Source organism: Hemitrygon akajei, chromosome 14 (assembly GCF_048418815.1).
Source record: "Hemitrygon akajei chromosome 14, sHemAka1.3, whole genome shotgun sequence".
NCBI lineage: Eukaryota > Metazoa > Chordata > Chondrichthyes > Myliobatiformes > Dasyatidae > Hemitrygon > Hemitrygon akajei.
Window position 1 is genome coordinate 32856029 of NC_133137.1, and position 21185 is coordinate 32877213.

Genomic DNA, 21185 nt, shown 5'->3' on the forward strand with positions numbered 1-21185 from the left:
CCTGAAAGTGAAAGGGTAATATCTGTTCCAGAACCTGATGGTGAGGGACCCAAGATTTCCGTACTTCCTGCCCGTCGGGAGAAGAGTGAGAAGAGGATACTGCAGCTACATACCGTAATTAGCTCATTGGAAGCAGGCAAGAATCAGTAGGTCTACTAGTCACTAAGGCTCACCTGCACTGCCTTTACCTCAGAACATACCGAAGCAACTGAACGAGACGTTTATACAATGATTTAAGCACTGGGCCAAACTGGAAAGATCAGGTACAGGCCAAATCGAGGCAGCGGGGTCCAGGCCCCAGAGCGTGTCGAAGTGACTGAACCCAGTGTCTGGACGACCGTTTAGGCTCCAGGCCAGATTGGAAAGGTCAGGGTGTCAGGGCTCAGGGCAAAGGTCGGGCCAGTTCAGCTGACTGCTCTGCAACGTTTACTCAGCCCTGCGCTGAACTGAGGCACTTTGTGGACTTCAGTTCAGAAAGCTGTTTGCTTGTGTTCAGTGTTTGCATACTTCCTTTTGTTCTCTGCACGTTGGGAGTCTGATGGGTTTTTTATGTGCCCTTTCGGGTTTCTTTGTTTCGTGGCTGCCTGTAAGGAGGGGAATCTCAAGGTTGTATAAAATACACATATTTTGATAATAAATGTACTTTGAGCTTTACCAGCTTAGCAAATTACTAGAGAGATATGCATAAAAAATCAGAGTAGATTCATAAGAGTGTGTATTAAATTAGTTCCTGTCCAGGACTGGTACGGTATGTTACTTTAAGTTGATGTAATTTAAAGCACATTTGTCATGTTTGTAATGTACTCTGCTGCTGCTGCATTTTCCACGGTATTTACACCCCGGGTGTGTATGCCCATGACAATAAACATGAAGTTAATGAAACCCCCTGGTTTCCTTGGCTATTGTAAGTCTAGGGAAGACGCTCTCCGGTCTCACCAAACTTGTGGATCGAGATGACTCTCACACCCTAAACCCCGGTTTGTGTGGTTGCTGCATAATTTGCTACCCTGTTACAAATTAGTGCCACGAAATGTCAGACGGTGCACTGCATACGATTAAAGGAATTATCTTTATGAATCTTAACTAAAGGGTTAGTAAAGAAAAACGAAAAGAAAAGGGCCCATTTTAATTAAACAGTCAAATGTGCACAAGCCGGAGCTCAACATTTCATCATTTTCACTGATCCTCAATTGACCTTCGCCCCCGTCTTCATCGAATCAGGGTCCCGCTCCGGGTTGGATCCTATAACCTGTTCTCTCCTGCGTCGTCTCTCTTCATCTCCCGTCGAACAAAAGCCCGAAGCCCAACCTTAGTGCCCCTCAGCAGAGAAACCTCCCCTCGGTTCCACCACCTAACTGGATGGCACAAATTCCTCATCATCCCTCATCTTCAACAATAACCCAAACAGGCTGACAGCAGAACAGGCTTCTCTTACAGAACTGCTCAATGAAATACCTACAGCATAACAGTAAAAATACAAACCAGCGCATTACATTAAGAGGCAATGAGTTGCTATGGAGATTGAATAAGGCTTCAACTTTGCTGTTAAAGTTGCAGACAGTTAACTGCAGTGCCTAAAAGTGTGCCAATGCTTTCTCTGCCTTCAATTATTTTTCAACTAGACCAAGGGTTCCCAACTTGGACTCCGCAGCCCCTTCGACTAATAGTAGGGGTCCATTGTATAAAAAAGGTTGGGAACCCCTGGACTAGGCAGCCACCTTTGGCGCACGGAGCATCTTCAATTAAACTCCATGGGAACAGAGAAGAAAGATGCACCCAGCAACCAACATGACTTGTTAGCATCAAAATTTGCAAAAAAAAACACTAATGCATAAACTTATTCACTTAAATACTTGTAACTATCCTATCACTAATTCTTTTGCTCATTTATTTATTTAATTTACTGAGATACAGTGCAGAATAGACCTTCCTGCCCTTCGAGCCACACCAGCCAGCAAACACCGAGTATAATCCTAGCCCAATGCCCAGCTGACCTACCCCAAACAGTACAACTTTGGGTTGTGGGAGGAAACCAGAGCACCCGGATGAAACCCAAACAAATAGTTGGCTTTATGTTTGACTTGAAACACATTTTGACTTCTGTAAACTTAAACTGGAAATCTGAAGTAAAACTGTGAGAGGAAGTCAAGGTAAAGTAATCTAAACAAATACAGGAACAATGGTTTATCAGGATATCTAAATGCAGAATTGTTAAGAATATGGAATACACTTAACAGTTTGAAAGTTAATGAACGGAAGGAACACTGAAAGAAAGAAGTGCCTGTAATAAAAATCCATTTTTCTTATCCCTACTCCACTGTCTCAAAACATTGAGACATAAATCAATGATTCATGTGACTGATTAATTATTTACTCCATTGCACTTTTCGCTGAATTTCCATCATTAACAATTTAATCCATGAAATCCAAACCATCGTCTCACTCTTGTCCTGACCTGGCTTGTATCTTGCTAATATGCTTTTGGTTCTTAGATGTGTGAAAGGATAACATTGCTTTACCCACACAGAAGGATGAGGGCACACAAAACATCACGATCTGAGACATCCCGGACCCTGGAACCTGGGAGGCAACATTCCATCCGGGTGTCTCTATCGCCTCCGCAGAATCTCCTGTCCACTATGGAATGCCCTATCACTACCATGCTGTTGTTTCTTAAATGTGTGGAAGGATAATTTTACTTTACCCACGCAGAGGAATGAGGGCACACAAAACATCACTGTCCATCCCTCACAATGGAGTCCAATGCACAAGTCTACATTGTTGAAAAAAAATGTTTCTTTGCTCGTTTTTTTCTGTTGCAAATTACTCTGACAAAGGGTCTTCAACTTGAAATATTCACTCTTGTTTCTATTTGCACTGCCTGATTTCCTGAGTGTTTCTATTTTCCTTTTTGTTTCCATTTCCAACAGTTTTTGTTTCCCATTTTACCAGACAGCACACACATTCCCTATCTGGTCCTCGGATGGGGAGGACTCCCGAGCACTTACACTCAGCAGGTGTGCCTAAGTGCCAAGGAACACGGCATTTGGATAGGGGTTGGTGACAATTTGGCTACTGCACATGCACGAAGTACCTTCAGTGTATCACAACAAGAGAGTATAAAGGATTCCAGTTAATTGGTCCACCAGTTAATCGGGACAGCTGCTTATTTGGGCCAACTCTTAAAAAATAACAACCAACTGAGAAAGTAGCCAGGATTCCCTCATTTATTTGGGACACTATGCTGCTTAATTGAGACAGGAGACTGTTGCTGAATAGTTTATAACTAGCATCAGTTGCGTGATATTGTGTGGCCGTTAAGACACTATACCATGCTTAGAGCAAATTGTTTTTAAGTAACGTCATTTGCTTGTGTTTGTTTTCAAAAAGAAGTGATTTTTGTCACAGATGGTTGACGAGATTTAAGCAGTAAGACAACTCAGAATTGGTTCGCGCACGGCGGTTTCAAGCATTCAGGCTTGGAGATGCCAGAAACGGCCGGGAGTGAAATTGAAATGATTTCCCTGCTTCAACGAGTTAAGAACTATGAAGAATTTGAAGGTATTGACAATCATCTTGAATGTTATAATGAAAATGAAGAATTGGAGGATGCAATTGTCAGAAGAATTGTAGAACTGCCGTCTTGGCCATTAGGTCTTACTGTGGATCTTATTCACCCCGTCCGCCAGAGCTAACTAGGGCCCTACTTCACCAAGGTATGAAGCCCACCGGCTACCCTCACCTGGTTTTGCCCGCCTATTGAGGTGTGGCTACTGTCGCATGCAAACAGCTGCTTGGAGCTACAGGTGAGAGCTAAGTGTCCAATGGTGCCCAAAGGTGAGTGAGCTGCCCCTTCAACAGAGGCGCCACCCCTCCATGGACACCCCATACTCAGCAGATTACACGTGAATTCCTCCGTCAATAACTTTTAGGAACTAATACACAGTTTTATAGTACTGTGGTAGTACTGGTAGTGTTCTAAGTTGTTCTGTATTCATTTAAATATATCATTTGTTACTTAGTTTAACAGTTTGTCTTTTTTATACCTTCTTAACTATTTCCATGAAATTTCAGCTAATTGGACAGCTGCTTAACTTGACCAAAATATACTGGTCCCAATGTGTCACAATTAACTGAAATTATGGAACTTGTGCAGGATTAAAAATGCCTTTCTTAACACTGTTTTATCCCTTCCCTGTCCTCATTTTTCTTGCTCTGTTTACATCTCCTCCAGACAGATCCACTCTGACGAACAAACCCTCACCACCATATTCCAGACAGCATCATTATCATGTGTCGTGTCATATGACATGGGCAATCGTGGACCATGACCATGATTGCTCTTGGCAAATTTTTCCACAGAATCGGTTTGCCATTGCCACCTTCTGCGCAGTGTCTTTACAAGATAGGTGACCCCAGCCATTATCAATACCCTTTAGAGATTGTCTCTGCCTGGTGTCAGTAGTCACATAACCAGGACTTGTGATACACACCAGCTGCTCATACGGCTTCACGTGACCCTGATTTGGGGGGGGGGGTGCTAAGCAGGTGCTACACCTTGGCCAAGGATGACCTGCAGGCTAGTGGAGGGAAGGAGCACCTTACACCTCCTTTGGTAGAGACATATCCCCACCCCAATGCCCTATCATCAGATAACATCTGTTTCCTTTGACATGCATCCTATCACAGAAATTCTCTTTGATCTTTCCACTCTTCTACCTTCACTACAATTTAAAATGTGTTTTATTTTCTGCTGTGGGTTTGTTCTTGCCAACAATATCCATGGACTCAGAGACTGGGGTATATTACAGTGTATCTTTCTGTGGGACTGTACATTTACTGCTATCTTATATGTGTCTTGTGCTGTGTATGACTCCTGGTACTGTGTTTTTCATGGGTATTCATGTATGGTTGAATGACGATTAAACTTGAACTTGATTTTCTCTCACTTTCTCCTGTGTGTTGTTCTCTAAAGATGCTGCCTGACCTGCTGAGCATTGGCAAACTTTGTCACATGGTGCGAGCAGAATCATCTGCAGCTTAATCTGAAAAAGACTAAGGAGCTGGTGGTGGATCTGAGGAGGGCTAAGGCACTGGTGACCCGTTTCCATCCAAGGGGTCAGTGTGGACATAATGGAGGATTACAAATACCTGGGGATACGAATGGACAATAAATTAGACTGGTCAAAGAACACTGAGGCTGTCCACAAGAAGGGTCAGAGCCGTCTCTATTTCCTGAGGAGACTGAGGTCCTTTAACATCTGCCGGACGATGCTGAGGATTGTCTACGAGGCTGTGGTGGCCAGTGCTATCATGTTTGCTGTTGTGTGCTGGGGCAGCAGGCTGAGGGTACCAGACACCAACAGAATCAACAAACTCATTCGTAAGGCCAGTGATGTTGTGGGGGTGGAACTGGACTCTCTGACGGTGGTGTCTGAAAAGAGGATGCTGTCCAAGTTGCATGCCATCTTGGACAATGACTCCCATCCACTCCATAATGTACTGGTTAGGCACAATAGTACATTCAGCCAGAGACTCATTCCACCGAGGTGTAACACTGAGCATCATAGGAAGTCATTCCTACCTGTGGCCATCAAACTTTACAACTCCTCCCTCTGAGTGTCTGACACCCTGAGCCAATAGGCTGGCCCTGGACTTATTTCCACTTGGCATGATTAACATATTATTATTTAATTATTTATGGTTTTATCTTGCTATATTTCTTCACTATTCTTGGTTGGTGCAGCTGTAACGAAACCAAATTTCCCTCGGGATCAATAAAGTATGTCTGTCTGTCTGTCAAACATTTTCTGTCTTCATTTCAGATTTACAGCAACTTGCATTTTTTGTTTTGCTTTTAGATCTAATGAACTTATCATGCAGTAGAAGAAATTAAAGGTGGTTTAAATACGTATCACCGGGTATATATGAAGAGACAGAATAGGTACAGGTTTGCCACAGCCCTTTCATGGTCTTGAGACAAATTTCATCAGACAAACCCAATGAAGCCAAAAAAAGATGCATCAGTTCATTCAAGGGTGGATTTAAGTTCTTAAGAAGGTTGATAAATAATGTATCCTCCATAACTTTATATAGACCCTTGGCCCAGGTGAGAGAAATCGAGAACAATACCACATAAATAATAACTTCTACAAGCTATTTAGTTCCGGGTAATTTAAGCAGCCAGCCACATTCTGACAGCAGAATGGAAAGGGTTATACCCAGACAACGTGAGCCTGTGGTAGCACCTTAAAGGGGCAATGACCTCAAGGATGAAAACATAGCATGTACAGACAAAAAAGCTTCTTGATGCTCGACACCTTCCCACATATTTTGGCTCCTATCAGCCTTTGCTGTCTGGTTTGGTGCAGCATCCTCTCACAACATAGGAAAACTACAGCAAACTGTCAGATCAGCTGAAAAGGTCACTGGCTGCAGTTCAATATCACCGCAGGGGTTGTATGTGTCCAGCCCAAAGAAGCAGGCAGGAAAAATTATTACAGACACTACTCACCCAGCAAACTGCCTTTTCCAAAAGCTCCCTTCTAGAAAGTGTTATGGGGCTATTAAAACAGAGACTTTGCACCATCTTAAAAGTTTTTTCTCTCAGGCAGTTAATCTGATCGACGATTCTAGTTAGGCCTTGCCCACTCCCCATCTATTACCTTAGCAATTACACTGCACTGTAAACACTTCGACTCCCTCCCTTTTTAATAACATTTACATTGTAAATACATGCTGGTATTTATGTATTTATGCACATTTTACTCTATTTCCATACGCTAGTCTCCAAGTTTGTTATTTATTTAGCCATCGTGCACATCTACACAGAGCATTGTTGCAGGAAAGCCAGCCCCCACCATCCTGGACATTCTCTCTTCTCACAGCTGCCATCAGAAAGAAGGTACAGGAGCCTCAGGACTCACACCAGATTCTGGAACAGTTATTACTCCTCAACCATCAGGTTTCTGAAGCAAAGAGAATAACTTCACTCAACTTCACTTGCTTCATCACAGAACTGTTCCCACAACCTCTGGACTCAATTTCAAGGACTCTTCATTATCTTTTTCTTTTGTATTCGCACAGTTGGCACACTGGTTATCCTCCCTGTCGGTGTGGTCTTTCACTGATTCTCTTATGGTTATTAGATTTATTAAGTATGCCAGCAAGAAAATGAATCTCAGGGTTGTGTATGGTGACACACGTGTACTTTGATAATAAATTTACTGTGAACTTTGATACAGCACAGAGTAGGCCTTTGAAGCACTACAATCTGTGCCACCGCAGTAACCCGTGACAACCCCAATTTAACCCTGACCTAATCATGGGACAATTTACAATGACCTATTAAACTAGGCGGTACCTCTTTGGACTATGGGAGGAAAGCAGTGCACCCAGAGAAAACTAACATATTCCACGGGGAAGACGTACAGAGACTCATTACAGAAGGCGCTGGAATCAAACTCCAAACTCCGATGCCCTGAGCTGTAATAGCACTGTGCTAATCACTACTCTTTCATGGCATCCGCATATAATTCCTTTCTTATTCTTTTGCCCTTTTGCCCATTATGCCATAGGCATTTGGGGCAGCAATGAAGGCCCTCCATCTCAGGCAGTGTTCAGGGCTTCCTTCATCACGTCAGCAGCTTCCTCTGTCAGTCACGCAATTCCCAGATGGTGATTCAGGAATACCATCACACCTCGATGTAGACGAATTCTTCATTGCTGTTTCCGTAACAATTTTGTTTTACCAGTCAGGGTTTTTACCCCTGAGCTGAACCCCCAAACCTGAAAGACCAGTGGACCACTCTTAGTCTGGCCTTTAACCTTTGACCTGTCTGGAATGGGTGCTCCTACCGACAGACAGAGCATAGAGCCCTGACTCCAGCCAACACAGCTTTCCAGGTCATCGAGACATGCAAGCCTCCAAACGCTACAACAAGGTTATGGTCCTCTTGGAGTTCCTAGTCTCATAACTGTTGAATATTATTTTTTGTTGCATGTAGTGTGAACACATAAATTAGAAGCAAATTCCTAATGCGTGAAAATGAATATGGTGAATATAGTTGACCCTTGATCCTTGACATTTTGACCTAATACCTGTTTTTTTTCAATAAATACATAAACTAGAATCACTGCTTTTTCAGCAACAGCTCAGAGGGTCACACAAACTGCTCAGAAACACTGCTAATATTAACAAGTATCATACGAAAGTTTTGAATGGATGTCGAATTCCCACTGACCAGAGCTCAAACAGGAGAAATTCTGCAGATACTGGAAATCCAAAGCAACACACACACAATGCTGCAGGAACTCAGCAGGCCAGGAAGCAACTACTGAGAAGTATACTACTGTATACTGAGAAGAGTATACAGTTGACGTTTCGGGCTGAGATCCTTCATCGGGACTGGAAAGGAAGAGAAGTCAAAGTAAGGTGGTGGCGGGACAGTGGTAGGTGATAGGTGAGAAGGGGAAGGGTGAAGTAAAGAGCTGGGAAGTTGATTGGTGGAAGAGGCAAAAGCCTGGAGAAGGGGAATCTGATAAGAGAGGACAGAAGACCATGGAAGAAAGGGGGGAGGAGTACCAGAGGAAGGTGATAGGCAGATAAGGAGATAAGGTAAGAGAGGGAAATAGGAATGGAGAATGGTGAAGTAGGGGTGGGGGGGGGGGGTGAAATTACCAGAAGTTAGAGAAGTCAATGTTCATGCCATCAGGTTGGAGGCTACCCAGATGGAATATAAGGTGTTGCTGCTCCAACCTGAGTGTGGCCTCATCATGGCAGTAGAGGAGGCCATGGACTGACATGTTTTTCTATTCCTGATGAAGGTTCTCAACCTGAAATGTCAACTGTTTACTCTTTTCCATGGATGCTGCCTGGCCTGTTGTTTTTCCAGCATTTTGTGTGTGTTGCCCGGATTTCAGCCGGGCTGTCGTAATTAGTCTTGGTGCCTCGAAATTTGGAGAGGAAAGTGAAACAATATCCTCACGCTTGATCCCAAGGGAGCAGAAATTCCTGGTTTATGTATGACAGGCTCATAAGTCAGCAGTTATGGGAGAGGAAACCTGGAGCTGTGGATTAATGAACTGCACATTTAATATTAGGAGCACACATAATCTACAGATGTCTCAGAAAACAGAGTATTAATAAAAACTCTTCAGTTAAAGGGATCAACACTATTGATCTGACTTCACAACTGCACAGTAATGGATGCTGTTCACATCAATCTAATGTATATAACGTGCTGCTATTGATACTGTCGTAAATTAAACCAAACACAAATCATGTGCTGAGTATCGAAAAATTGAGCCATGTAATGAACAGGAGGAAAAATAACTAATGGCTGTTTAATGAATTATTGATATTTAGTTTTAATTCCTACTTAGCAAGACGTCGATACCCCAAGCATAAGTCCCTATTGATTCAAAAAACAATGTTGCCGGTGAGAGAAAGGAAAGACCAGTATAAATCATTGGTTTGCTGAGCTTAAAAGTAGGGCTGGGCCAGGTCAAGGGCTGAGGCACAAGCATTCATTATACAGATAAAACTGTGGATTCGTCACACCTGAGAGCATCCGTCAGGAGGGTGAGCCCACAGGAAGCATCCAGCCCCAACGGCGTGCCCGGCCAAGTACTACAGACCTGTGCTGATCAATCGGCTGGAGTGTTCACTGAGATCTTTAACCTCTCACTTCCGCAGTCTGAGGGAGCCTTTGAGAAGGCTTCAATTATACGGTGCTGAAGAACTTGGTAACCTGCCTAAATGACTATCGTCCAGTAGCACTCACATCCACTGTGATGATGTGCTTTGAGAGGTCAGTGATGAAACATATCAACTCCTGCCTGAGAAGCGACTTGTATCCACTCCAGTTTGCCTACCGTCGCAATAGGTCAACAGCAGATGCCATTTCATTGCCTCTTCACTCAACCCTGGAACCCTGCACAGTGAAGATGCATGCTTCAGGATGTTCTTCAATGATTACAGTTTGCCATTCAATGCTATCATCCTTTCAAAACTTATCAACGAGCTTCAAGCCATAAGAGCCTATTCCACACTGTATCTCAATAAAATAAATAAAGTCCTTGGCCTCAATACCTCCTTGTCCACCTGGATTCTTGATTTTCTCACTTGCTGGTTTAGATCGACAACAACTTCTCCACTATCACCATCAGCGCAGGGGCACCACAAGGCTGTGTGCTAAGCCCCCGGCTCTACTTGCTAAGCACTTACGAATGTGAGGCCAAGCACAGCTCCAACACCATATTCACGTTTGCTAATGACGTCACTGTCATAGGCCAAATCAAAGGTGGTGACAAATCAGCACGTAGGAGGGAAATCACCATATATGAGGGAGATTGAAAACCTGACCGTGGTGCCCCAACAACAACCTCTCACTCAATGTCAGCAAGACCAAGAAACTCATTATTGACATCAGGAGGAGGAGGAGGTCCACGAGCATGTCCTCATTGGGGAGAGGGTCAGCAACTTGTGATTCCTCAGTGTTATCAAGTCAGAGGGCCTGGCAAATAAGTGCAATTACAAAGAAAGCACAGCAGTGCCTCTACTTCCTCAGAAGTTTGAGAAGAATTAGCACGTCATCTAAAACTCTGACAAACCTTTACAGATGTGTGGTGGGAAGTATATTGACTGACTGCATCACGGAATGGTATGGAAACACCAGTGCCCTCAAATCAGAATCAGGTTTATTATCACTGGCAGCTGATGTGAAATTTATTAACTTAGCAGCAGCAGTTCAATGCTATACATAATCTAGCAGAGAGAGAAAAAAAAACATAATAATAAAGTAAATCAATTATATATATTCAATAGATTTTTTTAAATGTACAAAAACAGAAATACTGTATATTAAGAAAAGTGAGATAGTGTCCAAAGCTTCAATGTCCATTTAGGAATCAGATGGCAGAGGGGAAGAAGCTGTTCCTGAATCGCTGAGTGTGCGCCTTCAGGTTTCACTGCTCCCTAAAGATGTCCTGGATACTTTGTAGGCTAGTGCCCAAGATGGAGCTGACTAGATTTACAACCTTCTGCAGCTTCTTTCGGTCCTGTGCAGTAGCCCCTCCATACCAGACAGTGATGCAGCCTGTCAAAATGCTCTCCACAGTACAATTATAGAAGATTTTGAGTGTATTTGTTGACATGAAGTCAAGTCAAGTCACTTTTTATTGTCATTTCAACTATAGCTGCTGGTACAGTACATAGTAAAAACGAGACAATGTTTTTCAGGACCATGGTGTTACATGACACAGTACAAAAACTAGACTGAGCTATGTAAAAAACAGCACAGAAAAAAACTACACTAGACTACAGACCTACCCAGGACTGCATAAAGTGCACAAAAACAGTGCAGGTATTACTATAAATAATAAACAAGACAATAGGCACAGTAGAGGGCAGTAAGTTGGTGTCAGTCCAGACTCTGGGTATTGAGGAATCTGATGGCTTGGGGGAAGAAACTGTTACATAGTCTGGTCGCGAGAGCCCGAATGCTTCGGTGCCTTTTCCCAGATGGCAGGAGGGAGAAGAGTTTGTATGAGGGGTGCGTGGGGTCCTTCACAACGCTGTTTACTTTGCGGATGCAGCATGTGGTGTAAATGTCCATAATGGAGGGAAGAGAGACCCCAATGATCTTCTCAGCTGACCTCCCTATCCGCTGCAGGGTCTTGTGATCCAAGATGGTGCGATTTCCGAACCAGGCAGTGATGCAGCTGCTCAGGATGCTCTGTGTGAGCCAAATCTCTTCAAACTCCTAATAAAGTTTAGCCGCTGCCTTGCCTTCTTTATAACTACCTCGATATGTTGGGACCAGGTTAGATCCTCAGAGATCCTGACATCGAGGAACTTGAAGCTGCTCACTCTCTCCACTTCTGATCCCTCTATGAGGATTGGTATGTGCTCCTTCATCTTACCCTTCCTGAAGTCCACAATCAGCTCTTTCATCTTACTGACGTTGAATGCCAGGTTGTTGCTGTGGCACCATTCCACTAGTTAGCATATCTCTCTCCTATAAACCCTCTCGTCACGACCTGAGATTCTACCAACAATGGTTGTGTCGTCTGCAAATTTATAGATGGAGACACTGCATATAGTGCAGTTTATCACTGGTAATGCCCTCCCCAGCCTAAAGCACATCTGCACAGGGTGTTGTAACAGGAAAGTCATATCCATCAGAGCCACGTTCTCTTCTCACTGCTGCCACCACGAAGGAGAAACAGGAGCCTCAGGTCCCACACCACCAGCTTCAGAACACCATCAGGCTCCTGAACCAGAGGGGATAACTTCACTCACCTCAACTCTGAGCTGTTCCCACAATCTATGGATGCACTTTCAAGGCGTGTTCTCGATATTTATTGTTTATTTATTTATTATTTTCTCTTCCTTTTTGTATTTTTACAATTTGTTGCCTGTTACACACTGGTTGTTCATCATGTTGGGTGCAGTCTTTCATTGACTCTATTGCGTTTCTTATATTTACTGTGAATGCCCGCAAGAAGATGAATCTCATGATTATATGTGGCGACATACATGTGCTTTGATAATAAAGTTACCTTGAACTTTGAACTTTCAGAAAACAAGGATTGCAGCAAAAGGAATATTTTCCTGTCCAAAACTTGTCTAATATCACTAACCTGATCTACAAACCCCCTTCCCCTCAATGATTTCATTTCCTCCTTCGATAATCCTTGCCACTACACCGTTCCAGTATCATCAGCTCTCCCTCTACATTATCCAGGAGACCGTTCTCCATTGTACATTCTTCCTGCGACCGCCTGGGTTTCCTCGCACATATGGTTTAGGGTTAGTAAGTTGTGGCCAAGCAATATTGGCTCCGGATGGAACCCTCGTGGGCTGTCCCCCCACCCCCACCACCGCTGCATATCTTGGGATGTGTTGAATGTTGAAGCAAAGAAAGTATTTCACTGTATGTTTCCATGTCTTGATTTTTAAATCTTTAAAAATCTTTAAATTATTGCTAACAGGATAGTTGAGGTGTAACAATAGAACTCAGACCAATCTTTTCTTTTCCCTTCTATGAATGTAAATACGGCCAGCTGTAACACACACTAAATGCTGGAGGAACTCAGCAGGTCAGGCAGTATCTATGGAAATCAATAAACATAACGTTTCAAGCTGAGACCCTTCTTCATGACTGCAAAGGAAGGGGGAAGATGCCAGAATAAAAGGTGGGAGGGAGGGGAAGGAGGATCGGTGGAAAGTGATGGGTGAAGCCAGATGGGTGGGCAAGGTAAAGGGCCGGAGAGAAAGGAATCTGATAGGAGAGGAGAGTGGACCATAGGAGAAAAGGAAGGAGGAGAGGACCCGGGTGAGAAGAGGTAAAAGGCCAGAGTGGGGAACAGAAGAAGAGGAGAGGGGAGGGCCATGTGTCTTTTATCGTAACTCAACATTGATTGCTCAAGATTCATTAATTATCAAACCTGACAAATTCTGCACAACACACAGAGAACATGGGAACAGAGAATCCACGAGCTGTTCAGAACACGAGCCAGGGCAATTGGTAACCAAAGTTCAAACTAAATTTATTATCAAAGAACATATATGTCACCATATAAAACCTGAGGTTAATTTTCTTGCAGGCATACTCAATAAATCCATAATAGAATAATAACCATAATAGAATCAGTGGAAGACCATGCCAACATGGGCCTTCAACCAAAGTATAAAAGACAACAACCTGCAAACACAAAAGAGATCATATTATATAAATAAAAAGCAATAAATATTGAGAACATGAGATGATGAGACCTTGAAAGTGAGTCCATGGCTTGTGGGTAAAGTTCAGTGATGGGGCAAGTACAGTTGAGTGATGTTATCCCCTCTGTTTTAAGAGCCTGGTGGTTGAGGTGTAGTAACTGTTCCTGGTGGTGTGAGTCCTGAGGCTCCTGTACCCTCTTCCTGATGGCAGCAGTGAGAAGAGAGGTGGGTGGGGTGGGGGTCCCTGACAATGGGTGGTGCTTTCTTATGACAACATTTTATGTAGATGTGCTCAATGGTGGGGAGGGCTTTACCGGTGATGGACTAGGCCACATCCACAACTTTTTGTACAGTTTTCCATTCACAAACCTTGGTGTTTCCATGCCAGGCTGCGTTAGCAAATATAACTGGAAAATCTCCCATTGCTTTCCAGCAACATCATTCATCCCCTCAAACGAGTACCAACAGACAATGAAAGGCAAAAAGCTCGCACTTACCCAATGACATACATATCAATTCTTCCATCCGTCGAATTTAACCCCAAAAGTGACAAGACGTCATCAGGTGGGACAGCGGTGCCAACGTTCCACGTGATTATCTGCATACTGTCAAAATGAGAAAAGAGCATACTGAATAGACAAAACAGGTTGAAGAAGCGCAAGATGTTTGTGGGTTTAATGGGATTACAGCTGAAAAGCACAGATATAAACTGAGCTCAGATACTCTCACTTCAGATTCACTCCTCAAAAGATGGGGACAGCTGGTGGGACACATACATGAGGCAGGAAGCAATAAGGAACTGTGCAGATAGATTAGAGTTTTGAAGTCCTTTTTCAGAAACCTTTGGATGAGTTATTTATTCATAACTTTTACTCAAGGAACTTAACAGGCAAGCAGAGTCTGTGATTGAACAAGCTGCATACACTGTAAGAAAGGAAAAGGGCTAAATGGTTAAACATCCCTTACACTTCAAGGACTTTTCTCATACCTTACAAAACAAGACCTAATTTCCTAAAAGGCTCTGTATCGATTCCCAGCTTAATAGTTCATTTTATCCTAAATTAAATCCATTTAATTAATTTTAAAATCTGAGCTGTTTCTTGGCAAATACTTTCTATTGCACACATGGAATGCCCAGCTTTCTCCATGGGATATAATTTTGCTTTGGAAATTTCTAAGTACAAAGTCACAAACAAACTAACTTTCTTTAAAACACAAGGCTACAGAACTAAACCATAGTGGGAGAGACCTCTCATTGATCCCCATTCTCTACTTTTCTATGAGTATTTTCTATGCAATTCTTGTTCACTAAAGTGCTAGAAAATTGGAAGCTTTCAGTGTGTTGGTTTCCATGGTAGAACACTTGCCATTGTTCACTTTAAAAGACCTGTTTATCAGATTACACTTCAAAGGTACTTTATTATCAGCTTTGAGAGGTTCTGACATTGTGAATGGCACTCAATAAATGTAAATTTTTCGTTCTTTTTAGATGAGATGCAGAAGAGATTTCTAGGCCTGTAGACACTTGAGAATATATTTAATATTCATTATAGAGTAAAAATAAAACCCTTGGATAAATTATCATTGCCAAGTCAAAGCCAGCTTCCACTTGTCAACACCTGATGGCTGAAATGTGCATTCATGTGCTGCAGACATAACTGAACTCAACCTACGCCTCCCCCAAAGATAACACAAACAGCAGGTCAAAATAATTCAGTTAATACAGCCAAAAGGAAGTAGAATTTAATTTATGTATAAAAAGTCATTTCTCAATTAATACAGAAACATGGAAAAGTCGCAAACTGCACCATCCCTGAATTGAATTTCTCTAGTGGCAAGGAGAATTTGATTAAGTTCAAAGTTCAGAATAAATTTATCATCACAGTACATGTCTGTCACCATATACAACCCTGGGATCCTTGCAGGCATAATCAGCAAATCCAATAACTATGAAAGAATCAATGAAAGATCGGACCTAACAGGGTGGATAACCAGTGTGCAAAAGACAACAAACTGTGCAAAAACTAAAGAAAAATAATAACAATAATAATAATAATAAATAAGCAATAAATATCAAGAACATGAGATGAATAGTCCTCGAAAGTGAGTCCATTGACTGTGGAAACATTTCAGCGATGGGACAGATGAATGAGTGAAGTTAACTCCACTGGTTCAAGAGTCTGATGGCTGAGGGGTAGTAACTGTTCCTGAACCTGGTGGGTGTGAGTCCTGAGGCTCCTATACCTTTTACCTGATGGCACCAGTGAGAAGAGAGCGTGTCCTGGGTGGTGGGGGGCTTCCTGATGATGGATGCCTCTTTCCTGCAACAACGCTCTGTGTACTCGATGGCGGGGAGGGCTGTATCCATGATGGACTGGAGTAATTAAACTTTAACATAATCAATTAACATCTAGTAAATTAAATTTCATTCCTAACCAAGAGCCAATAGTACTTTCTAATACTTTTCCTACAACGCTACTCAATATAGTTCCCCATAGAGGAAACACGTGCTTCTATTGAAGGCAATGCAGAAAAGGACAAAGGATGTGGAAATATAAAGTCCTCCCGACTAATGAACACATCTACACGAAACATTGGTGTAAGGAAGCAGCATCCATCATCAAAGATCCCCACCACACAGGTCATGCTCTCTTCTCGCTGCTACCATCAGGTAGAAGGTACAAGAACCACAGGACTCGCATCACCAGGTGCAAGAACAGTTACTACCCCACAACCATCAGGCTTTTGAATAAAAGGGGATTACTACACTCACTTGCCCCATCATTAGAATATTCCTACAACCAATGATCTCACTTGAAGAATTTTTTTCCTCGTTATCTCATGTTCTTGTTATTTATTGCTATTCATTTATATTTACATTTGCACGGTTTGTTGTCTTCTGCACTCTGGTTGATCTTTCATTGAACCTGTTATAGTTACTATTCTATAGATTTGCAGAGTATACCCACTAGAGAGTGAATTTCAAGGGTTGTGTGTGTGTATATATATACTTTGATAATAACATTTACTTTGAACTTTGAAGTGGATCTGGTTGCTGCTACAGCTATTAGAGTGCAGAGGGAGAAAGGATCTTACTGAAACATCTAGGATTCAGTAGGATCTTGCCCAAGTGAATGTGAAGAGCCATTGAAAATTAGAGGGCACATTTTCAGGGGTCATATATTTCAGGTGGGACTGAACAGGAACCACTTCTTTCACAGAGCTATGACTCCTTGCTGTAGAGACTGTCATTGAATATATTCAAGGCAGGGATTTGAGGGGTATGGGGAGAGTAGAGAGAAGGAACTGTGACCAAAATTAAATCCTTTGTGATCTTATTGAATGGCTGACCTCCAAATGGCCTTGTACTGGAATTGTTTCTTAGATCCATTCACATAGGACTCTCACAATGGCAATGACAGTGCAATGCTTTACGTGAAACGCTGTCGCGGGAAAGCAGCGACTATCATCAGTGATCCTCTCCCACAGGATGTGCTTTGTTTTCACTGCTGCCATTAGGAAGAAGATACAGGAGTCTCAGGACTCACACCACCAAGTTCAGGAACAGTTACTACCCTTCAACCATCAGGCTCTTGAACCAAAGGGGATAACTTCACTCAATTTCACTTGCCCCATCTTTGAACTGTTTCCACAACCAATGGACTCACTCTCAAGGACTCATCTCAGGTTCTCGATATTTATTGCTTACTTATTATTATTTTTTCTTTTTGTATTCGCAGTCTGTCGTCTTCTGCACTGTGGTTGAACACTCAAGTTGGGCCGTCTTTCATTGATTCCGTTATAGTTATTGTTCTATAGATTTATTAAGTATGCCCACAAGAAAATTAATCTCGGTGTTGCATATGGTGACATACATGGTATATGGTGTTTTCCGCCCCTCCCACTTTGTGCACTAAAACTGTGTGGCTCCTCCTGGAATTACAATCTCAAACTGAGACTCAAATTCAAGGATTTGAGTGAATCTGGGATGTGTGAAGCTGAAGGCACAGACACGAAGAGGCACATTCAACAACAGACCTGCCCTGACCTGCTCGCAAATTCAAACTACTGTACAAGCATTTCAGTACCTACCACAGACCTCAAATTCACTTCTTCACGGAGCTGAGGGGAAACTATTCCCTCATCACATAAACCTCTTTGGCACTCAGGTCACACGATATTCAAATCTTCTTGCAACAGTTAAACAACAGGAATGATCCATGTTCTATGCCGGAACACAAAGATCATTATCAACCAAGGGAAACAATTTGCATACTTCTTTGTTTTTTATGTAAGATAGCGTAGAGTCAGGGGCTGTATGTTTGAGCTTGATCAGTTCACAGAGCAAATTGAAAGTTTTTTTATATATAAATCACTCTTTCTTTAAGGAACAGCTCTGTGTTTTTGGCAATGTCTCAGTGTCTCAACCAATGATTATATTCAATGGCAGAGGAGGTTTACAGGAGCCATACAACATACAGCAGTCTCGCTACCACAGTCGTGTACCCTTCCTGGGAATTCGACTTTGCCATCATCTTATTCCACATGGCTTCTAGCTTTGTTTTCCGGTCTCTCGGTTTGGACCCACCAAGAATCCCAGGTAATCACCCTCCCCTCTTTTACTATTCCCCACTCACACCACACCTGCCTACCACTTCCCTTTGGGTCCCCTCCTCCTTCCCTTTCTCCTGTGGTCCACTCTCCTCTCCTATCAGATCCCTTCCTCTCCAGTCCTTTATCTTTCCCACCCACCTGGCTTCACCCATCACCTTCCAGCTTATCTCATCCCCCTCCCCCCACCCCACATTTTTATTCTGGCATCTTCCCCCTTAGTCCGGAAGTAGTGATTTAGCCCAATACGTCCACTGTTTATTCATCTTCACAGATGCTGCCTGACCTGCTGAGTTCCTCCAGCATTTTGTGTGTGTTGCATCTACAGAATCTGTCATGTTCACAACACACTCCTGCTTCTTTATACACCAGAAGAGGTTTAGTAGTAAGCTCTTCTAGAAGGGAATGTTAACACCATGGCATGGACAATAAAAGCTGTGTCTACATCCCACAAAATTACTTGATGAATACATACACAGTTCAAGTGACTGGAATTAATGGAAAATAATGAGGTTGCTACCTCAACCAGTTTTTCCAGGCTATGTTTGGGTAAAGCAATATTTCAATTCAATTTTTTTCTCAGCTCTAAATCTGTGACTCACTCTCTACTGAAGAAAATAGGACCTAGTTAAGGGCGGAGTCAAGATGGTGCCAAGAGGCTGCCTCCGAGCTCACCTGTGGAAGCAGCTTAAATCCCTTCCTTTACTGTCTCTATTTCCCTGTTCAAGGTGGCTGGGGTTCTATCGAGGTTCTGATCTGCAACAGTAATCAAACTCTGCCTTTTTTTAAAAAATGGCAGATGAGTTCCCACTCCTGGAGCTCGCTGGCCGACTGTTCCTCAACATTCTCCAGGGGCAGCTTGCAAGGTGGTGCCTCAGGGGGGGCAGCCCTATTGATGGCCAGTGTTGCCGACAGGTGTCGTGGGAGAAGGAACATCAGGATTTCACTATGGTGGATGTACGGACGGAGGTCTCTGTAATCGAGTGATCACACTCTCTTTCTCTCACTGGTGGGAATAAGTTGCTGTCAATTCTCGAGCTGGAGAATTTCAGAATAAAAAGCAAAATGGCACACTGCAACATCGTAACAGTGACTGTTAGTCTCCCCTTTCGCTGTGAAATGAGTGACATCCCTCTGTGCCTCTCTGGCATCAGCCAAACTAGTACAAAGTGTCTTGTCTGTGGTCATAGTTGTCATCTACCTGCCCAGAGATCTTCTGTTCCCCTACGTTTTCCAGCATTCCACCATCGACTGTATTTCCTTGCCTTCCTCAAATGCATCACCTCACACTTCTCCATCTTAAATCCAGTTTATGACTTCCTGCCCACTCAGCAGTCTATTGTACTGTTATTTATAGCTTTCCATTTCAGAATGTTTTGCTATCAGCTGTGATCTTCTTATGCCCACTTAATTTAAGTTTGGACTATTGATACATACCACAAAACCAATGGTGATCTGTGGAACTCCACACAACCAGCCTCCAACCACTGAAATATGTGTTCACCATTACCCTTTGCTTATATTGTATTTTGGGAACTTGCTTGCCTCTTTCCATCGAAATCCATGAACTATTACATTCCAATTAAAGTAATTCTTGTCAAAAGCCTTCAAATCTGCCACCCTTCGCTATCTTTCTTGTTAGTCAGCTGGAGCTGGAGATATCTTTCCCTCAGCAAAGTAATGGTGACTGCTCTTGAATTATCAACAATTCCTCTCCCTCCCGCTAGCCACTGTTGGAGGAGTCTTGGGTCCCACGCTGCGAGGATTGAACAGCGAGGCTGTGGACTTGTTTTGGGGGACTTTGAGGTTCCTGCCCCAAGTACAGTATTTCTGGATTCCGGTTATTCTTTTTTGTGCTGTTTTTGAGCGGGGCAATCGACACAGACTGGGGCAATAGACAATAGACAGTAGGTGCAGGAGTAGGCCGTTCGGCCCCTCTAGCCAGCACCGCCATTCACTGTGAACATGGCTGATCATACACAATCAGTACCCCGTTCCTGCCCTCTCCCCATATCCCTTGACCCCGCTATCTATAAGAGCTCTATCTAACTCTCTCTTGAATGCATCCAGAGACTTGGCCTCCACTGCCTTCTAGGGCAGAGCATTCCACATATCCACCACTCTCTGGGTGAAAAAGTTTTTCCGCATCTCTGTTCTAAATGGCCTACCCCTTATTCTTAAACTGTGGCCTCTAGTTCTGGACTCACCCATCAGTGGGAACATGCATCCTGTCTCCAGCGTGTCCAATCCCTTAATAATCTTATATGTTTCAATCAGATCCCCAGGGGCGCCTCAGCAACGAATGGATCTGCACGCGGACTGCCGTGGGCAAGTGGCACAGTGCTGGACTGAATACTACTGGACTCCTGGTCTGATGGTTGATGTTCTGTGTGTTGTCTGCTCACTGTTTGCAATATTTGTTCTTTTTTCGCATGTTGGGTTTTTGATGTTTTGTTAAATGGGTTCTATTATGTGTCTTTGTTTCACGGCTGACTGCAGGAGGAATGTCAGGGTTGTATTCTGTACACATACTTTGATAATAAATGTACTTTGAATCTTTGAAATCATAATCATTGAGTCACACAGCATGGAATCAGGCCATTTGGCCCAACTGATCCATACTGACCCAGATGTCACATCCAAACTAGTTCCATTTGCCAGCATTATCCACATAACCTTCTAAACCCTTCTAATCCTTGTAGCTGTCCAACTTGTATTTTAAAAGTTTTTTTTGCCTGCCTCAACCACACTCTCCAGCAGCTCATTCCAAATACTTTATCGAAGCGGCAGGGCCTGGGTCTGAGAGTGAGGAATGACCCGTTGTTTGGATGATTTAAGAGCCAGG

General features: G+C 43.0%; 1 protein-coding gene across 3 annotated transcripts in view; it reads right to left on the bottom strand.

Moving 5' to 3' along the window:
• inpp5jb (inositol polyphosphate-5-phosphatase Jb) overlaps positions 1-21185 on the bottom strand; it is a 128426-nt gene that overhangs the window by 85454 nt on the left and 21787 nt on the right. For all 3 annotated transcript variants that reach the window (XM_073065768.1, XM_073065769.1, XM_073065767.1), the window contains exon 3: positions 14227-14334. In XM_073065768.1, the coding sequence (XP_072921869.1) occupies positions 14227-14334 (108 nt within the window). The remainder of the gene's footprint in view (positions 1-14226; positions 14335-21185) is intronic.